Below are 20,633 nucleotides of genomic sequence, written 5' to 3' on the forward strand. Positions count from 1 at the left end.
AATCAGAGCAGAATAATCATAATAGGAATGATCACGATTACATCACAACACTTGGTACAAATGGCAGCTTCAGAGCTCAGACCTGGGGGACCCCAGAGCTGGGATTGCAGGGGGGCTGTGGGTCAGGATTGAGGGGCATCGGCAGAGCTGGAGGCTGGGGAGGATCCCAGGTCTCAGATCGCAAAGGGGGACTGCGGGTCAGGATTGAGGGGCACTGGCAGAACTAGGGGACGACGACTCAGGGCTAGGCTAGCAGCGGGCTGTGGGTCAGGATTATGGGGCACTGGCAGAACTATGGGGGGGGAGCTCAGGTCTGGGCTAGCAGGGGACTGTGGGTTGGGATTGAGGGGCGCTGGCAGAGCTGTGTGGCTGAAGGGTATGCAGGATTCCCTGGTGCGCAGTGGCTGGGGCCATAGCAGCAGTGACTAGGGTGAAAGCTGTGGGTTGGTTTGGTGTGTGCATGGTAGTTCTGGGCATATGGGCAAACCCCTTGATGAAATGGTGGCCCACTGTTCCAATGACCTCATCTTGAAAATGGGGAGGTGGCCTGGAGACACTACATATCCCAGATGCACTGCTCCAATTTGACCTGAGACACTTCACTGGGTCCATGCTGGGACCCGTAGTCTTAGCCAGCTGCCCCTTGGCATCAGTGATATTGGTAGTTGGGGCCTGGCCATCCAGCTAGCCTGGGCAGCATCTGGGCCAGCCCCACGCGCAGCAGCAGGACGAACAAACGTGGGGGCCCACTCTGTATCTTTCTTGGCAGCGGCTACATGAGCAACAGACAGGAGGAGTTTCAGGGAGTCAGAGGAGCTAGAGGTGACAGAGGAGGCACAGCTGAGCAGCTGGAGGCTGGGGCTGGCGGCCCCCAGGGGAGAGCTGGCCAGGCTGTCTGTTGGGTCCAAGCGAGGAGCGGGGAAGATAGACAGAGAGAGACTGAGATAAGGGTCCTTGGCGTACAGCCTCAGTTTCCTGCCAAGGCCCTGCAGCAGGAAGTTCTGTTTGTATGTCCCATGCTGCAGGGGCAGCTCTCTGTCCACAGTCACTTCACCACTTCCCTTTGATGAACCCGTCAGACAATGCCAGGCCTGCAGGGCCAAACCCCATTCCACACACCCTGAGCTTGCCAATCCTCTGCCCTGGGGCTGGATTGGAGCCGGCGTCTCCTAGAGGGGAAAGGGCCCGTGTGTCCCATTCCCCATCCTTCTGAGCTAGCCTGTGCCCTGCCCTGGGGCTGGCTCAGACTCGGCACCCCCTAGAGGGGAGAAGCCCCATGCTAGGATAGCTGCCCTGGGGCACAGAGAGCAGGGGGCATCTTTTTCAGGGCAGTGAATAGTGTTTAAGCTTCCTCCGTAGGGGCCAGTTTGTAGAGAGCACAGTGCCCTGCCCCGCCATGGGCGGGGTTCAGGTGAGATACTGGGCAGCTCTCCCCACCACGGTATCTCTGCCTGGCCTGTAGCGGGTGACTCAGCAAGCATCTGGCAGAGGCCTGGGTCTGTGAGGAAAAGCAGTCTCTGCAGCCGGCTGAGCTAGCAGTGGGTCGGCCACAGGCCATGCCATGAGCAGCACTCAGCTACACAATCTGCCCATGGGTATTTCCAATTCCCCCCAGCAACAGATTAACAGTGTGCCCCAGCATGGTGGGAAGAGGAGACCACTGGTCTGACCCAGGGCAGCAGGGGAGGGGACACCCCTGGCCTGACCCAGGGTGGTCAGGAGGGGACACCCCTGGCCTGATCCAGGGCGGTCGGGAGGGGACACCTGGCTGATTCCCTCTATTGCCAGGCAGCATGGTGTTTGGAAACCTCCCCACCGCCCCTGTGCGCCAGGATCGCCCACCTCACCCCAGATGGGATCCATGCACCATGGCCACTGAAAGTTACCGTGAATGGGGTCCAGGGTGTCCATGAAATCCTCTCCGAAGTTAGGGTGCAGCTGGGTCAGGGTGGGCTGAATCATGTCCGCGTTGAATTGGTGAGCTGGACGACATGGTGATGGGAGTCAGACACAGCACCAGCCGCTCCCATCCCGCCCAAAGCAGAGCCCTGCCCCAAGCAGAGCCCTGCCCCACCCACCTCACTCCCCTCAGGTACCAGACTGCCAGGCAGGGAACGAGGATTCTAGGGGGGCCCATTCACACCCCTAGATAGAGAAGGGCAGAGATCCGTAGACAGGAATGCTTGGGGGATACAAGGGGGTCAGAGCTCAGGACCGCCCCCTTTTAGCACTTGGGGGGCAGGGGATGCAAACGAGAGAAGGGGAGAGATGGGGAAAAGGGGCTGAGACCTGAAGAGGGGAATGCCTATGGGGCATGGATAGGGGAATCCCCTGTGTTAGGGACTCTGACCAGTGCTCACCAAGACTGCGGGGGTTGGGCCCCCCATACGGGTTGCGGCTGTAGAAGATGGTGTCGGCCAGGTCAGAGATGAGGCTGTCCAGGGTGTCCAGGTCGAGCTCCATGGGGCAGCTGCCCTTGGCCTCACTGCTCAGTCCCTCGCCCTGGATGGCATGAGCCGCTTCCTGCCCAGGTGGGGAGGGGGACAGAGAGAGATAACTGGTGACCCAGATCCTGTGACAGACGGGACAATAATTGGCAGCACTCTGAACAAACCCTCCTGAGTTAAGGTGAAGTGTCTTGGGAGGTCGCTGTATATTAAAGCTGTGTCCGGTTTACTGTGGAAGGATGTAACTCCTTTAAGGGGGAGACAGGACTAATGCAAACCCTGGGAAGTGGCACGTGCTTCAAAGGACTCTCTAAAGCAATGGGCTAGACTAGACTGATCTTTTAGTTAAGTGGGTTTCCTAGGAAATACTTGGGAAGGGGGGGATGCAAGTTAGTGGAGTTACCGTTTTGAAGCAGCGCCTTGGGGAGAAACCCATTGCCTGGCTGAGACCTATTCACACCCTCTTCAAAGCGGCTAAAGGAGGGACTCCCTAACTCCTGGGGGAGCTAGTTCTGAGTGACAGCTGCTATGAACTGGTGACCATAGAAATATCCCCGGGTGAGATTGGGAGGACTGAGCACTGGCCTGAGCCCTTGCTGGAGTTGAGGTGATCTCTGGTAAGCTCATTACCAGTGTGTAGCTTGTGTTATTGTTTCCGTGTTTTCTCTGTAATGCTTTTACCTTAAGAATAAAAGTGCCTGCTCAGAAAAACCACGTGATCACTTGTAACTGCTAGCAATGTCATTGTTATTAGTCTCTGATGAGAATGCCCAGCACAGATGCTGGCCTGTTTAGACAATCTGCTTTGCTGTGGGATTTCACAGCACAGTCAGGGGACTGCGCAGCCTGAAAATGCCCCAGGCAGGGCGAGAAAGATGTGGGTCTCCACTCAAGAGAGGTGGTGTTTGAGAAGAGTGCAGCTGAGAGTGGGTGCCCTTGCAGGACCACAGAGGGGGAACAGAGGTGCAGATGCATCTTACGCAGGGGCTCTGGAGTGCCATTTGAAGTGGAAGGGGACAGCAGCATAGATTTGGCCCCCCTGCTACCTGCCCCTCCTCTTCCCTTCTCACGTGCTCCCCCCCACCCCCCTGCTCCACCAGCCTGACCTCCCTGGCCTATGAACCTGTCCATCCACCACCTCCAAATCTGATTTTGATGCACCAGGTTGCAGTGCCACTCGTGGCTAGGCCACGGCCCAGGTGGTCCCCCACCTAGCTCCGCAGCCAATGCCATGTACCAAGACAGGGTCAGGAACTCTGGCTATTGGGGGAGCTCCCAGCTTCCTCAGTCCCAGCTTCTCCCAGCAGGGGGCACTGTAGGGAGTGGGGCAGGAGTGCTGGGAATGGGGGGAACTCTGGGCTACTCCAGTTCCAGCCTCTACCAGCAGGAGGTGCTGCAAGCTGTAGGGACAGAGCAAGGAATCTGTACCTGGGTGGATAAAGGCTCAGGTTTATCTTTCTTCTTCTGGACCTAAACATTAAACAAACAGGAGCTTTAAAACCAACACATGGTCCTTGCCCACCAGTCCAGGCATCATGTCTTCTGGCGGCTGTTGCCCATTCACTCCCCATCCCCAGCAGGCTGGGATTTCACTGAGCCAGACTTTGCTTTCTCAATCACTGAGATAAATTTGGGTGATTTGAGAGGGAAGTGGGGGAATCGTGGGGGAGGCATGTCCCTCCAACTTAGCATTATAGCAGCTGGGGAGATCTACAGAGGGCTGTGGGCAGGCAGGGGTGGCTGCTGGCAGAGATGACAGCCAGCTGTCCAGTGATGGAGGGAGGGGGGAAGGGACTGATGGATGGATGGAGTACGGATTCCAAGGAAGCCCAGGGTTGGGCATTGAGTCACCACTAGACTGCAGGGCAGTAATGGCAGTTTCTCTCTACCTGAAGCCTGCTCCTTCCTTGGCATAGAGATCTCAAAGTTTTACACCTCGGGGGTGAGGGGAGGGGTGCTTAGTTTTACTCCTGATGGGCACATCACAGAACCCAGCCCCCACTGCTGCCAACTTGCCCCTAGATGGCAGTGGCTGCAGAGAGGCTGAATACAAAGCCAGTCTGGGGGCCACAGCATCTACTGCTGCATGGGCTGTACCTGCTCTGGCATACAGGACAGTGGCCTCTGGGCCTGCTAGCAGAGCGGGGCACTGTTCAGAGCAGGGGGAGGGCTCCAGAGATGCAGGGGTGGTAGCGGTGGTGGGGTCTTACCCGTGTACAGAAGTACATCCGCCACTTGTGATACTCCCGAATGACCACTCCGATCTGGCGCTTCCAGTACTTCCCTTCCATGATCACGGCCTGCAAGGCAAGGGCAGGGTGGGGCTAGAGCCAATTGGAAAATGGGGGTGAAGGGGAGTTTCCAAGAAAATTCAGATTTTTCAACAGAAATTAAAAAAACAAAAAATCTCAGCTAAAAAATGAAATATTTCAATTAATAAATGCTACAGCTGTGCTTCATGAGAGCCTAGTTTGATTACCTCATGATCCCATTCTCCCCTATGAGCTGGCCTTCCTGGTTGGACTACATTTCCCATGAGCACCAAAATCTCCCCTCTTGGCAAAGGGAGGCTCTGCACTATGGGCATCCCTGACCATGATGCATCATGGGAGATGTAGTCCCACTGGGGAGCACAGCCCAGAGAGGAGACTTGGGATATCAGGAAACCAAATCACAACTCCCATGATGCATTAGGGTTACCATATTTGCACAATCAAAAAAGAGGACACGGGGGGGAGCAGCCCCACTCTAGCCCACCCCTGCCCTGCCCCACCCCCATCCGCTCCCTCCCACATCCCACCCCCTGACTGCCCCCCTCAGAACTCCCAACCCCCCCCCCCCGCTCCTTGTCCCCTGACTGCCCCCTCCTGGGACCCCTGCCACTAACTGCCCCCCTAGGACCCTACCTGTCCCCTGACCAGGGCCAGCTCCAGGGTTTTGGCCGCCCCAAGCAGCCAAAAAAAAAAAAAGCCGCGATCGCGATCTGCAGCAGCAATTCAGCAGGAGGTCCTTTTCTCCCAGCGGAAGTGAGGGACCGTCCGCCGAATTGCCGCCGAATACCTGGACGTGTCGCCCCTCTCCGGAGCGGCCGCCCCAAGCACCTGCTTGCCAGGCTGGTGCCTGGAGCCGGCCATGCCCCTGACTGCCCCAACCCTCATCAACACCCCCACCCCCAGACAGACCCCTGGGACTCCCATGCCCTATCCAACTGCTCCCCGCCCACTGACAGGACCCCCAGAACTCCTGACCCATCCAACCCCCTCTGCTCCCTGCCTGCCTCGACCCCTCTCCACACCCCTGCCCCCCTGGCAGCCCCCCCCCGAAGTCCCCCCCCCCCCCACCCCCCCCCCCCCCCCCCCGACCAGGGCCAGCTTTAACAAGAGCCCAGGGATTGGGCTGCGCTCCGGACGGAGTCGTGGGGCTTGGGGCCGGGCTGGAGGTGCTCGGCCGGGGCCGTCGCCCTGGGGCCCGAGCCGGGCTGGAGCCACTGCGGTCGGGGCCGGCGCGCTTGGACGAAACTGGGGCCAGTGCTCCGGGGCCTGAGCCAGGCCGGGCCAGAGCCACTGGGGCAGGCCAGGGCCAAAGCCGCTCGGCCGGGGCCAAACTGGGCCGCGCCTCCCCGGAGCCCTCCTCCTCGCGTCCCCCCCGCCCCAGCTTACCTGCTGCTGCCCACCTGCCCCTGCTTCTTTTCAGACTTCCCGCGAAGATCTGATTCGCGGAAAGCAGGGGAGGGGGAGGAGCAGGGGGGCGAAGCGTTCAGGGGAGGGGAGGAGGGGGAAGACAGCTGCGGGGCCGGAGGCATGCTAAGGCTGCAGGGGATGGGGGGAGCCGAGAAGGGGCTTTGGCTGCCGAGCAGTGCTGCTTTTCGATCTATAAATAGCCGACCGGGGGGAAATCCCAGACATTTTTAGATTTTTAGAAATCCTCCCCCAGACGGCTATTTATAGATCGAAAAGCCGGACATGTCCGGGGAAATCCAGACATATGGTAGCCCTATACATCATGGAAGATGTAATCCAGCTGGAGAGTCCAGTCAGTGGTGGAGACTGAGGGACAATTAGAATCATAGAATCATAGAATATCAGGGTTGGAAGGGACCTCAGGAGGTCATCTTGTCCAGCCCCTGCTCAAAGCAGGACCAATTCCTACAAGGCACCGCGGCAGCACTGCCAAATCACATTTCAATTTTGTGGCATTCCGTTTTCCAATGAAAAATCAGAATTTCACTGCAAAGCAGACAGTGTTTGTGGAAAATTCTGTTTGGTGGAAAACCCATCTTCTGCCAAAGGCAGTTTGGATGGAAAAATATCAGAAAGCCCTTATGAGGACCCCATATGGGGGAGAGGAGCAGAGAGATGACTCCAGGACTAGTGGGTCAGAGTCCTCTTGGGAGGGGAGGGGAGGGGTAAGTGAGGGGCAACCCTCAGGGGAGAGGAGGCAAGGAGGAGCTATGAAGTAATCTGCGTCACTGGTGCAATAAAATCTCTTGCAGGAGAGGAGTCCCTTGCAGTGCCCCTCACCCCCATGTGCTCACCTCCGGTTTGCGGTGGTCATCCCCGACACTGCACTCCAGCGGCGTCACAAAATTGCACACAGGGTTCTTTCTCCTTTCCACATCTGCAGGGGATAAGAAACAACAGCTGCCTTTGCTATAGCCTCCTCCGCCACTGACTAGGAAGCACTCCCATGAGGATTATGCAATGGGACATAGGGCCTTTCCCCTCGAGGGGTCACCGGCTCGGCTCTGGCCCCAGGGCAGGGACACTGTCTGTCTCGGGGTGGGGGTGGGGGAATGGGACATGGGGCCTTCCCCTCTAGGGTGGGGCAGTGACTGAAAGCTCCTTGAGTGGTGCTGTCTAGTGAAGCAAGTTCTTGCTGCCCTGAAAGTGACGTTGCCTCGCCCACTCAGCACAGAGCCCTAGTGACTAAGCAGCCCCTCTGGTATGATGGCTACTCTGCTTGGTCAGCTCACCCTGCCACTGCCTGCGCTGTGCCCACTCTGGGGAGACTCCAGAGCCCCATGTGCCCCTGGGCAGCCCCAGCCACCACTCACACTGCAGGTACCACGCTCTCCAAATGGCATTATTGAGCCGGATTTTGTCACGCGGCAGCAGCTTCAGGCCTTTGAACGTTTTCCATTTGGGGGACACAATTTTCCCACTATGAAAAACATAAGGAACAAAATCCTTTAATGATGCAGGTCCAGAGAGAGGGGGACGTGGGCAGGGAAGAACAGAGCCTAATGGGAGGAGCCAGCCAATGACAGAAGAGAACAGAGATGGAGAAGGGACAGGAATCCTGTACAGAGCAAGTCAGTATCCCGCCCCACCAGGCACCCACGCTCACCCCATACACCACCCCATGGATCCTGTACAGAGCAGGTCAGTCACCTTCCCCACCAGACACCCCCACTCACCGCATACGCCACCCCATGGATCCAATACAGAGGAGGTCAGTATCCTGCCTCACCAGGCACTCCCGTTCACCCCATACACCACCCCATGGATCCCGTACAGAGCAGGTCAGTATCCTGCCCCACCAAACACCCCCACTCACCCCATGGATCCTGTACAGAGCAGGTCAGTATCCCCTACCAGACAGCCCCGCTCATCCCATACACCACCCCATGGATCCCGCACAGAGCCCGATTTCCCCCCCATCCACACACAGGAAAACCTCTGACCTGGGTTTGGAGATGCTTCAAGCTCAGGCTAGCTGGTCCAACTATGGGAATAGGTTAGAACCCAGGCTCTGGTTTAACTTGGGCTGGAACCCATCCACTTTGCAGTGAGGATGCAGGCTAAATCATTTGAGTGCCGATAGTCCTCCAATGCCTTCCCACAATTCCCCACGAAGACAGACAAATTCTGCTGCAATTGACACAACTGACTTGGAAAGAATTTGAGTGTCACAGCACAAAGAACCAGGGGTTACTCAATCTGACATACACAGGCAAGTGCAGAAACAGTGAAGACATGGTTGGGCTTTGCAGTGAGGACGTTGACACCTAGGCCAACCTGGGTGCCTATCACCCAGGGCTAACTGTGCAGTGAAGTCATGCCCTAGGACAGTGGGTCTCAAACTTTTTTACTAGTGATCCCTTTCACATTGCAAGCCTCTGAGTGCGACCCCCCTAATAAATTAAACACCCTTTTTAAAATATTTAACACCATTATAAATGCTGGAGGCAGGCGGGGTTTGGGGTGGAGGTTGACAGCTCGCAACCCGCCAGGTAATGACCTCGCAACCCCCTGAGGGGTCCTGACCCCCAGTTTGAGAACCCCTGATCTAAGAGATGCAGGGTATTAAGAAATGAAAAGACTCTCAGGGCTTCTCCACATGGGGACGTTTCTTTGGTGGATCTAGTTTTTTTGGCACAGACTGCCTTGCATCCAAACACACAAGTTCTTTTTTCAATGTTATCTGGTGTCTTATCCTGTGCTGGAAGTTATCATCATCCACATCATCAGGGTAAGCCACAAAGGCAAATTGCATGCCACCTGGCTCAGTCTCTAGCTAGGTCCATAAGACAGTCTGTCTGGATGTTCAGTCTGTGTCCATCATCAGAGGTCTTCCTGCGCCACCAAACCTTTTGGTGTCCATGTGATTGCTGGCCATGTAGTGACATACCTTGGTAAACACACTTAATAATTTGTTGGTCTTCCATCCTAGTAATATATCTGTATCAAGAAAGCCAATGAGTCTGAACCTGTGCTGATGGCGACGGTACAGCAATAATCTCCTTATTGTTAATCTTGCCCTGCCACTTGATATGGAGCAGCTGATGAAGACGAAAAGAATCAAAATCGTCCTTCAGTGCCCACATTTCACTGCCACACATTTCCTGGACTGACCCTGGAGAGCCCTGCTTTGGAAGTGACATAACTCTATTCCGGAATGAGCTGTAAGGTTTGTGTGAATGCATCCCAATTTTGGATTATCTACACTGATCAGATAGCCTTCCCATAATGCATTACTTCACATGATCTAATGGTCCCTTCTGGCTTTAAACGCTATGATTTGTATGCCCTCCACTGCTCCAGGAACATCTTGACCATATGTCACACACGCACACTCTGGGTTAAATACCAGCATACACTCAAATATGCACCTTTGTGATCACAGCTCATGGCAAGTTCACATCCCCCAATCCCTATAGCAAGCCATGCCCTATACTTCTGTACATCCCATACAGAGCAGGTTAATATCCCCCACCAGACACGCCCGCTCACCCCATACACCACCCCATAGATCCGTGTGGTGCCATCCAGAGATCCGGGACTTTTATGGGATGGAGAGCATGTCCAGTTCCATCTACCCAAGAATCACCATAACGCAGATTTAGGAGTGGCTATGAAATGAAGCAAATGAAGGAGAAGGGGCACTCTTGGGATGAGACCCAGCACCACAAGCTCCGGCAGAATTGTAAAGCCAAGACCTCCCAGGACATGCGCTTACTGTGAGGGGCTGGACTGGATTTTTGGCAGGGTGCCCACTGCGGAACCCCTGTATGCTGGATTGTTTGCCCATGCCATCAAGAGGCACCCAGTCAATCACGGACCCCCAGAAGATTCCCCCAGACAGCCAAGATCTCTTTGGCACAACAAACAGTGAACCAAAAACTCAGGGAGAGCCAGTGCTGGAGATGCTGAGATCCAGCCATTAAGGGTTGTGTGCTGTGTTACAATAATCTGTCTAGGTTCCGGCTCTATAGGGGGATGTAAACAACTCTGATCCAGGTACTGGCTGGGTACTGTCATGTTGGGCAGACAATGCTCTGCGGGAGGACAGATGTGTCCATCCCTGGCCAGTGTCCTTAGTTCTCTGCCTGCTTGGCTTTTATTCCTGACATGCTCAAAATGGCATGAGAACCACAAAGTTGAAGCTAACAAGGGTTTATGTCCTGAAATATTGAATCCCACATCCATGGCCCAAACATGCCAGTCCCCACTCTCTTTCCGGTGCTGCTTGATGCTCCCTCCTTGGTGGACTGGGGCAACCCCATCTCCTCCCCAGTGTGATGTGGTTCAAGGTGGCTGCACTGTACGATAAAGGCAAACACATTGCATGGCAGGCATTTTTACTGAAGCAGCAGAACACAAGAAAGCAATAGAAACTGTATTTTGGATCCCAGTTTGATCAATGCCCTGGTTTTGAATTGTTTTTCTTTGTTCTCCAAGCACCTGGCACTGCACGGCCCTCGCAGAAAGAGCGGTTATCAGTGCTGAACACCTGGCAAACCTCCAAGGAAGACACATTTGCTAGATCCCAGCAGAGAGCAAGAAGAGTGGAGGGAAGGATTCACAGTGCAGAAGAACAAGAAAGAGAGAGGAGCACAGGGAGCAGTCGGAGAGGGTGTCAGATAATAAAAACCACTTGGGAATCGTGCTAACAAAACTTGTGCTAACGAACAGTCAAAGTCCCTCGTTTTGGGCATTGGGTAGGAGGGTCAAATTCCATCAGATCCCTTGGAAGTGGAATCCATCATTACCTGGCCTATACCCCAGTCTAAAAGACAAGTCCAGTCTTAATATAGATGTGGGATAATAAATAGTGATATTATAGTGGCAAACTCATTGTCCAGGCAAGAGGCTTCTGAACCAACAGTGGCTGACCCTACTGCATCAATGTAAGAGGGGAGATGTGATCTATGAACCTCTTCATGCCAACGGGCATGGGGCACAAAGGGAGTACACAGGTGTTACAAAAATCTCCTGCATCTGAGATGTACGTTCCGATTCACCAAAGAATGTCATGTGAGGTCTCAAGTAAAGGCTGGTGTCACAGTGGTTAACAATATCGTGGCAAAACGCATGTACAGATTGTTGACCTACAACCCTGTCCTGAATGTTTGCTATATTGCTTAAAAGTTATATTATAATGATGTTAAGCGGCATAATGGGTCAGTCATCAGAAGCCTAATTATGGTCACCTGGAACACCACACCTGGACCAAAGGCAGGTTTACGTTTATTATGGTAATGGAAATGGTCACATATGGCCATGGATCCGTGTGGGTTATATAACGTAAGGGTATAAAGATCTAAAGATTTACCCTAAGCCAGCGGTAGTCAATTATTTTTTGTCAAGGTCCAAATTTCTTGGTCAAGGCATAGTCAGGATCCAGACTCCAGAAAAAATAATAACAATAATGATAATAATAAGTAAAGAAAAATATTTTGGGGTCCATTCATAAATGTCTGGCAGTCCAGATTTGGCCCACAGTCTGTCTATTGACTACCCCGTCCCTAAGCCCTTGGGTACATTGGCTTCCCAAAATGGTGTCAACTGGAACAGGACCTGTTCTCTGATGTGCTCCATGATTCCTTCAATCTTTGTTTTCCTCCATTTTAGGAAAATATGAGTTTGTTCATAATCCTAAAAGCTAACTCTCTGTTTGGAGCTTCATGTTGTTTGGTTATATTAGTGAATGGACTTATTTGGATGTTAAATAAAGCATTTATCTGTATCTGTTGTGTGTCTCATGAATCCCATACTCAAAAACAATCGGCTGTGTAGCTGCCTGAAGGGAAGAACCTGTGATAATAATAAATATTATTGGTATAACTATGTCGCTCAGGAGTGTGAAAAATCCACATCCCTGAGTAACGAAGTTAAATAGATCTAATCCCTGGTGTAGACAGTGCTAGGTCAATCAGAGAATTCCTAGCTACTGCCTCTTGAAAAGGCAGAGTACCTACATCAACAGGGAGAACCTCTCCCTGTTGGTGTAGGTAGCATCTTCATTGACACGCAACAGCTTTGCCACTGCAGTGTTTTAAGCATAGAGAAGCCCTCAAGAGTGTGAATTTTTCACATCCCTGAGCAACAAATTTTAGGCACCAACCAGCCTAAAAATCCTTAGTGGAGAGGTTTTATATATACACTGGAATCTGGAGCTTTCTTTACAATTTACAAATAATGAGCCTATTAACAGACCTATGTCCCATCTTTTTAAACTGTCTTTAGAGACGTTTTTGTTCTGTTGGGGTTTTTTATATATTGGGCATTTCATTTAGGCAAAACTTTAAAACCAAGCTAATACTATTTTTTAAAGGTTGGGATAGTGTAGCTTTTAAACACTGTAATTTCTATTGTACTAGATCTCTTCCTCTTTGATTAAGACAAAACCAAAATGTTTTTGAGAGGTGGGATGGAGACAGGAGTGAAACTGATAGAGGCTACAGTTTTAAAGGCACTATGCATATTCCTAAGGGAAAGCGCAAGCACAGAATTAATGTCCCCCACAGATTATTTTTCCCCACAGAATCATTGATTCTGATGGGGAGGCGAAGGAAAGCTGCAATTACACCCTTCACCCACCAGGGGCTGATATGGCACCAGAAGAGAGGTCAGCTGACTCATGCTGGAGCAACCCGCCACAGAGAGGGACAAGGCAGAGGCTGCCTTCCTCACAGCACCCTGCCCGCAGGGCCAGGTGAGGAGGCATGGGATATGGGGGGACAGACTGAGCGGGGCACACAGGGCTGCTGGGGATCACACAGATTGGGATGCAGGTGGGCTAGTGGAGGAATAGATTGGGATGGGGGCATAGAAGCTAGTGGGGTGACAACATTGAGCCAGGAGCTGAATGGGAGTGGAGGTGCAGGGCCACATGGGGACAGGGGAAGATGTGCCTGACTGAATGGGGGAGACTAGGGGGGTCAGCCAGGGTCTGCCTGGGGAGGCTCCCTAACAATCCTTTCCCCTCAAAAAAACCCTGTTCCATACTTCTCCCACCCACAGCCAACAACCATCCAGGTTCACTCCCAGGCTCCTTCCCAGCAATTACTTCCCTCTCCCTCAGCTCCTCCGTTACCCCTGCCTCCCCCAAGCCTTTGCACTGCTTCTGAGGGGAGCAGGAAATACATTTCTGTATTGTAGTTTAAATGACTTATTACTCAGAGTTCTGTATTAATATGCCTAGTAAGGAATCTATTTGTCAAAAAACATTTCTTGAATCTTACTTACTGACAGGTATTTTGAAATAAATTACCAAAATAATTGAAATAAATTACCAAAATAACTGAAACTAGATTGTGTTATTTTAACAAATAATATATGCTGAATTTTAAAATATTGTGCATAAGAACATACACGTGATTGTGCACAGAATTTTTAATTTTTTGGCAAAGAATTTTTAACTTTTTGGTACAGAATTTCCCCAGGAGTATATACAATGCAGAGTTTTGTATAAGGGCAGGAAAAATAATTCTTTGGAGCTGCTTCAATGTGATAAATAAATTGGGGCAAAAAGTATTTGTTTTGCAGAAAGTTCTATAAAAATTGCTACAAAAGTGAAGACACTGATGCATTTTGATTTATTTCACAGGACTTTTTTATCAATCAAAGAAAAAGTTTGCGCTTAAAGTTTTGCACCTCTGTGGCTGCACAGTGTAGCTATTGGCTTCCCTCCCACCATCGTTCTTTCTATGCTTCACGTTTAGGCACTGCAGTTCTTTTAGAGCCCCGATGTGTGGCTTGGGGTACTAACAAAAGTTTTTGCTGATTTTGAGGTAATTCTATAAAATATAACTAAGGCTGTAAAGACAAGAATATTGATTATGTTACAATGTTTTTCCATCTCTGTCAGAAAGAGTCAATCTTGCAGTTTTGCCCTAGTATGGATACTAATTTCTCCTGATGCTTTTCTAAGTGTTATTTACTTACTCTTTCTGACTACCTGTGAAAAGTAATTAGAAAAAAAATTAAAAAGGGGTAACATAATGTTGAGGTTGGGAAGAGTTTCTGTATGACACGTGTTTACCCTTGCTAAAGCACAACAACAATGAACAGATACAAACAGCGCCGTATTATTGCCTAGGCCGACAAGGCTTAGGCCTAGGGCGGAAGCTCCCCTCCGCGCCCTGCCCCCCTGCTCCAGCTCACCTCCGCCTCCTCTGCGAGCGCGCCGCCGCGTCCTGTTTCTCTCCCCTCCCAGCGCTTACTCCCAGGGGCAGGGAGTGAGAGGGGAGGAGGGGGAACACCGCGCGCTGGGGGAAGAGGCGGGGCCAGGGGTGGGGATTTGGGGAAGGGATCCAATAGGGGAAAGAAGGGGGTGGAGTTGGGGCGGGGACTTTGGGGGGGTGGAATGGGGGCGGGAAAAGGGCGGAGTCGGGACGGAGCCAGGGCGGCAATTATTTCCAGGCCTAGGGGCGGCAAAATTATTAATCCACCACTGGATACAAAACTGTTTCACTAAAGATTTCAAACATTTGTTAAAATGTCCCTCAAAATCCAGACCAACTCTCTTATCCTAATGCTCTGTTTTGTCATGTTACCATTAGCACGGGTTACTCTGTGAGTCGGTTTTGTGACTTTTAATTTTTTTTATTTTGCTAAATGTATCATATGAGTTAATAATGCAAAATATTTACTGCTAAGGCATTTCACGTATTTTAAGAACATTTTGTTTGTTTTCACTACCTCTCAAATACAAAAATACAGTTTTCCCTAATACCCAATTCCTGCTTTTATTTTACTTATTAAATGCAAGTTTAATCCAATTATTTAATCGACATTCCATACCATACATTCTGAAAGTGTTACAACAAAAAGGGCATAGTTTGTGGAAAAAACAGTAAATGTGTTATCAACTCTTTTTACATAAAATAGCTCTTCATTTTGTCAGCACCATAAGATTTCCTGTAAGTTAGCTCTGTGTGTGTGTGTTGTCTAAAACGATGCTGAAAAACAAGTATGAACGTGTGTGACTTATCTATAAAACAAACATAATTGGAATTATGCTTAAGGTAGTTTATCTATAAAACAGTATCCAATTTGGTTTGAATCTATGATTCTATGCTTAATTGTTTTGAGAAAGAGGAGGGAAGGTGGATGTAAATGCTCTGTGCTGGGGGGGCAAGGGGGCAGGAAGAATTAACATTCTTATCTTTGATAAAGAGTGTAATTGACTCTTTTTACGTAAAATAGTTTAAACTAGTTGTGCATTTTGTCAACACGGGGTGTATTAACCAATTTTACACCGTTCAACTTCTTTTAAGTTAGGCTGTGTGTATTTTGTATAAAATAATGCTGAAGAAACAAATATGAAAATGTGTGTGGAAAGGTGACTTGTCTATAAAATAATATAAAACTGGTTTGAGTATGCTTACAGAAGTTTATCTATAAAATAGTATACAAGTTGGCTCCAGTGTATGTTTAATTGTTTTTGGGAAGGAGGGGGGGGGGGGGGGGAGGGGGTTAGTGGTGCTGTGTATTTGTGTGTTATTTGCCCTTTTTTATTTATAAGTCCTTCAAAAAGTTTACAAAATTTAAGAGGCTCTAATGCAACTTAAGCCAAAAGGCTTGGTCTTCCATTTTTTAAAGACAAATGCTAAAGGCATTACTGAGAAAGAGGAAAATTGATTCCTGGTACAGGGTTAAAACCAAATAATGCTAATTGCTAAATGTATGGCTAATTGCTAAAGAAATCTACACGCATGCTCTTTTTGACTGGTATTTTACCTCTAATTTACATTTTAATATGTTACAACCAGTAAAGTACTGTGTTCACCATGACAGGAAAATATGGGTCAATTAAATATTAATGGATAAATCCATAAAGTGCTGTGCTCAGCATGATTCTGGAAAATGGGATACATTTTAATATTCTATGCAATATGATTCCTTAAGACACCCCGTCATTAAAGAATATCTTTTGACTGGCTCAGCCAACGAAGTTTTGTGCCATCTGGCCAGTAACAATCTGTGAGGTAAGATGCTTTTCTCTGTCTTCCTTCCTTTCTTTCTGTTTTAAAGCTTTTATGGTTATCTTGTGTCTGTCATTTGTAGTATGTAACAAGCTCTCTGGTTATAGTTTCTTTCTCTATCGCTAATATTTTGTGACTTCTGTACAATTGTTTAATGAACTTTATTTAGAATTGTACTAACTGCAAACAATTATTTTTTTCTAAAAATGTATACTTATGTGTATTAATACATCTCCTTTATTCCTCTTTGTACAATTATTTAATGACTTTATTCAGAAATGTACTAACAACATAAAAAGAATATTTTCCTCTAAAAATGCATGTTTTTATATATATATATATATACACACACACATTTCTTTATTCTGTTCTTACTAAGATTTTGTAAATTATTTAATGACTTTTAAGAATAAATAAAAATACAAAAAAATGCATAAAACCATATTTTTCTCTAAAAATGCATTATTCTATATAATGCTTTTCCTTTATTCCCTTGACCTTAAGGCTTTACTTAAAATTGACTAACTGCTTATAAAATATTTTTCTCTAAAAATGCCTGTTATACAGAGAGAGAGAGAGAGAGAGAGAGTATACTGTCATTACTAAGATTTTTGTAAATTATGTAGTGCCTTTATTTAGAAATATAGTGTGTTAAAATTATGTTTCTCTCAAAATGCAAGTTAACACTTCTCTATTATCTGCAAAAAGAACAGGAGTACTTGTGGCACCTTAGAGACTAACAAATTTATTTGAGAACCATTTTATGCATCTGATGAGTGTACAAGTACTCCTGTTCTTTTTGCGGATACAGACTAACACGGCTGCTACTCTGAAACCTCTATTATCTGTCATTCAGACTTTGTATACCTGTTTACTAGATAGTATTGAAAATTGCTCTAAATGTGTAAAAAACATATTTTCCTCTAAAAATAAGGAAAAGGCATGAAAGCTATATTTTCACTTGTTCTAATGCATACAATAAGGACAAATTAAATAAAAAAAATTAAAGCCTTTTTTTTTTCAAAATGGCTAACCACACCTAAAATGCACACACCCAAAAACGAGTGCTAGGGAGTATGTCATAAGGCAAAAAGGGGTGTGACGGGTTGGATCACAGAAACCCCCTTGGGAGCTGCCACCCGATGTGCCAAGACTACCCCTGCTCCTGTTTTCCCTGCCAGCTCAGGACTCCAGCACCCTGTCTTGCTGAGCCAGACACTCTCATCTGCTCCAACACAGACCCAGGGTCTGAATCACTTGTCCCAAAGCTGCAAGTTTACCTGAAAACAGCTCACAGTAGTGTGCTTGTCTTTAGCACTCAGATGCCCAACTCCCAATGGGGTCTAAACCCAGATAAATCCGTTTTACCCTGCATAAAGCTTATGCAGGGCAAACTCATAAATTGTTCGCCCTCTATAACACTGATAGAGAGATATGCACAGTTGTTTGCTCCCCCAGGTATTAATACATACTCTGAGTGAATTACTAAATAGAAAGGTTTCAGAGTAGAAGAAGTGGGCTGTAGTCCACGAAAGCTTATGCTCTAATAAATCTGTTAGTCTCTAAGGTGCCACAAGTACTCCTGTTTTTTTTACTAAATAGAAAGTGATTTTATTAAATACAGACAGTAGGATTTAAGTGGTTCAAAGTAGTAACAGACAGAACAAAGTGAGTCACCAAGCAAAATAAAATAAAATGCGCAAATCTATGCCTAATCAAACTGAATACAGATAATCTCACCCTCAGAGATGCTTCAGTAAGTTTTTTTCTCAGACTGGACACCTTCGAGGCCTGGGCACAATTCTTTCCCCTGGTACAGCTCTTGTTGCAGCTCAGGTGGTAGCTAGGGGATTCTTCATGATGGCTCCTCACCTTCTCTGTTCTCTTCCCCCCTTTATATATCTTTTGCATAAGGCGGGAACTCTTTGTCTTTCTGGGTTTCCACCCCCCCTCACTGGAAAAGCACCAGGTTAAAGATGGATTCCAGTTCAGGTGACATGATCACATGTCACTGCACGACTTCATTACTCACTTACCAGCACACACATATACAGGAAGACTCACAGGTAAATACAGCCATCTGCAGACAATGGGAGTCATCAAGATTCCAAACCATCATTAATGGTCCACACTTTACACAATTACAATAGGCCCTCAGAGTTACATTTTATATTTCTAGTTTTAGATACAAGAGTGGTACATTTATACAAATCAGATGATCACACTCAGTAGATTATAAGCTTTGTAATGATACCTTACAAGAGACCTTTTGTATGAAGCATATCCCAGTTACGTTACATTCACTTATTACCGTATTTTCTCTAAAACTATCTGTTACATTATATTGACTTATTATCAAGTTTTTATAAAATCATATAGACTGCACAACGTCACAAGGGGGATGTGTGGAAACCTGTCAACATTTATATGATGCTAAAAGATATAGAGATAAAAATGACTTTAAAGGTAGAGAAAATACAGTGGCAGACACACTGTCCAGGCAAGAGGATTCTGAACCGATGCCTATGGCTGACCCTACTGGAAATGAAAGGGGAAGTATGACCCAAAGACTTCTTCATACTAACTGTCAGGGGGCATAAGGGCATCCCCTGGGTTCACCAAAAGAACGTCATATAAGGTCTCTAATGAAACCCTGTGTCACAGTGGTCTTGCCAATCATTTGTGAGACGTATGTACAGAGAATATGTGAAGACATGTATTAAAAATTATGTTGTCTATGTCCAAGACTTAAGACAGGTCACCAAAAGCTAACCCACATACTCATGGCAGGCAGAAGGGAAGAGATGCTTATCTGAATCTGGTTAGTCGTGTGCAAATTGAGGATTGTATCACTGGCAATGAATGTCCATTTAAAGTCTGAACAAAATGCTAATCCATAGTTTACGGAGACTTGAGCAGGAAATTAACAGGAAAAGGTGAACAGCAGGGGTGGAACACTATTTTCAGATGACCATCGAAAGTCCGAATGGATGTACTTGGAGGGTACAGAGAGACACCCTGGCATTCCTTCAATCTGTTGTGAGGACAAGCCACCAGTGAGTTTGATTTTTATGAAAAAGGGTCTCAGCCAAACTAGTTGAAAACACCGGGGTAAGTGATCATGTAGAAGATAGGGAAACACCTTGTTAGATAAGTTCAGTCTCTAAAAAATGTGTTATGATTTTGTTTTATATGTCGGTTTGCTTCAGTATTCTCTCTCACTTGTATCTCAGTTCTTTGATAATAAGCTCATTCTTGTTTTCACCATATCTAAGTGCTGAGTGTTACACAGAGTGGAGATCCTGAGTTGAATCTGACAAGCCGATATCAGTTTAATATCTGATATTTCCTTTTGGAACAGCAAATCTAACCTGTGCAGAGAGAGTGAGGCCTGCCGAGGCCTAGAAGGCAGTGCTGGTGGATTCAGGGAGCTGCTCTACAGCAGGCACGGACAAGCTTGCCTCACCCACCTTCCTTTCCCAAGCTGGAAATTCCCTGTAAATGGAATTTTAAGCTCCCAATCTGCTAGGGGAGTGGATTCTGGCTAAATGAGGCTCCCCTCCACTCCCCCAAACTGCAGTGGATTCACTAAGCAATTGGCAAAAAGATGCCTGGGAAAATCAGAGGCTGAGCAAAGTCATCTGATTGTTCTTAAAGCACTTGTATGGCTTTAGATTTGATCTCTCTTGTCCAGGAGGTGGTGGGAGACAGGACAGCACAGTGGGTTGTAACATGAGCCCAGTAGAGAAAAGCTGAGAGGTACCAAGCTTCTGAACTCCATTGTGAAGTTTTCCAAGTTGTCATATCTGTAAATAGGCATGCTGGCACCATGCCCCCTAGTGAGGTTTGTGGGGAGGAGGAGCCATAGATGCTTGCAGATATGTGGCTGGGACCCCAAGAAATCTTAGAAAATCTTCAGGCAATGGCATCATGCACGCTGATTGCTCCATTGGTCTCCTGCTGGCCTCGGGAAGCTAGTGAATTAGGCCCAGAGGACACTTCCCTGAATTTCATGCAGGAGTCCTGGGTGAGTAAAGAGTCTCTCTCCCAACCCCTCCACCTCCTCTTTAACCACAGACCAGATCCACTGTGCCCTGTGTAAGAGTTCCCAGGGCATGGAGCCTGTCTTCTCCAGGCCAGCTCCACACTCTCACGGTTCCAGGAATGCAGACTTTAGGTTGTCTGTATGTGGTAGTGTCAGGCATGGTATGTGACTGGCAGTGGGTTAGGCTGTGTAGGGCGTAAGGGTGGTATTTGACTGACAGTGGGTTAGGCTGTGTATGCAGTAGGGGTGGTATGTGACTGGCAGTGGGTTAGGATGTGGAGGAGGTGGGGGTGGTATGTGACTGGCAGTGGGTTAGGCTGAGTAGGGCATAGAGGTGGTATTTGACTGACAGTGGGTTAGGCTGTGGAGGGGTGTGGGGGTGGAATGTGACTGGCAGTGGGTTAGGCTGTGGGGGGGGGGGGGGGGGGGG

At 48.5% G+C, this 20,633-nt stretch overlaps 1 protein-coding gene across 7 annotated transcripts in view; it reads right to left on the reverse strand.

Annotated features, from left to right (window-relative positions):
- The window catches only part of LOC117876029 (MLX-interacting protein-like), a 31,330-nt gene that overhangs the window by 6,920 nt on the left and 3,777 nt on the right, over positions 1–20,633 (reverse strand). For 4 of the 7 annotated variants that reach the window (XM_034767728.1, XM_034767732.1, XM_034767726.1 and 1 more), the window contains exons 2-7: positions 7,420–7,607; positions 6,982–7,064; positions 4,658–4,771; positions 3,876–3,917; positions 2,361–2,523; positions 1,887–1,982 (exon numbers count right to left, since the gene is read on the reverse strand). In XM_034767728.1, the coding sequence (XP_034623619.1) occupies positions 1,887–1,982; positions 2,361–2,523; positions 3,876–3,917; positions 4,658–4,771; positions 6,982–7,064; positions 7,420–7,607 (686 nt within the window). The remainder of the gene's footprint in view (positions 1–1,886; positions 1,983–2,360; positions 2,524–3,875; positions 3,918–4,657; positions 4,772–6,981; positions 7,065–7,419; positions 7,608–20,633) is intronic. The other 3 variants (XM_034767731.1, XM_034767730.1, XM_034767729.1) reach the window with 3 other exon arrangements.

The sequence above is a fragment of the Trachemys scripta genome, chromosome 4 (genome assembly GCF_013100865.1).
Source record: "Trachemys scripta elegans isolate TJP31775 chromosome 4, CAS_Tse_1.0, whole genome shotgun sequence".
NCBI lineage: Eukaryota > Metazoa > Chordata > Testudines > Emydidae > Trachemys > Trachemys scripta.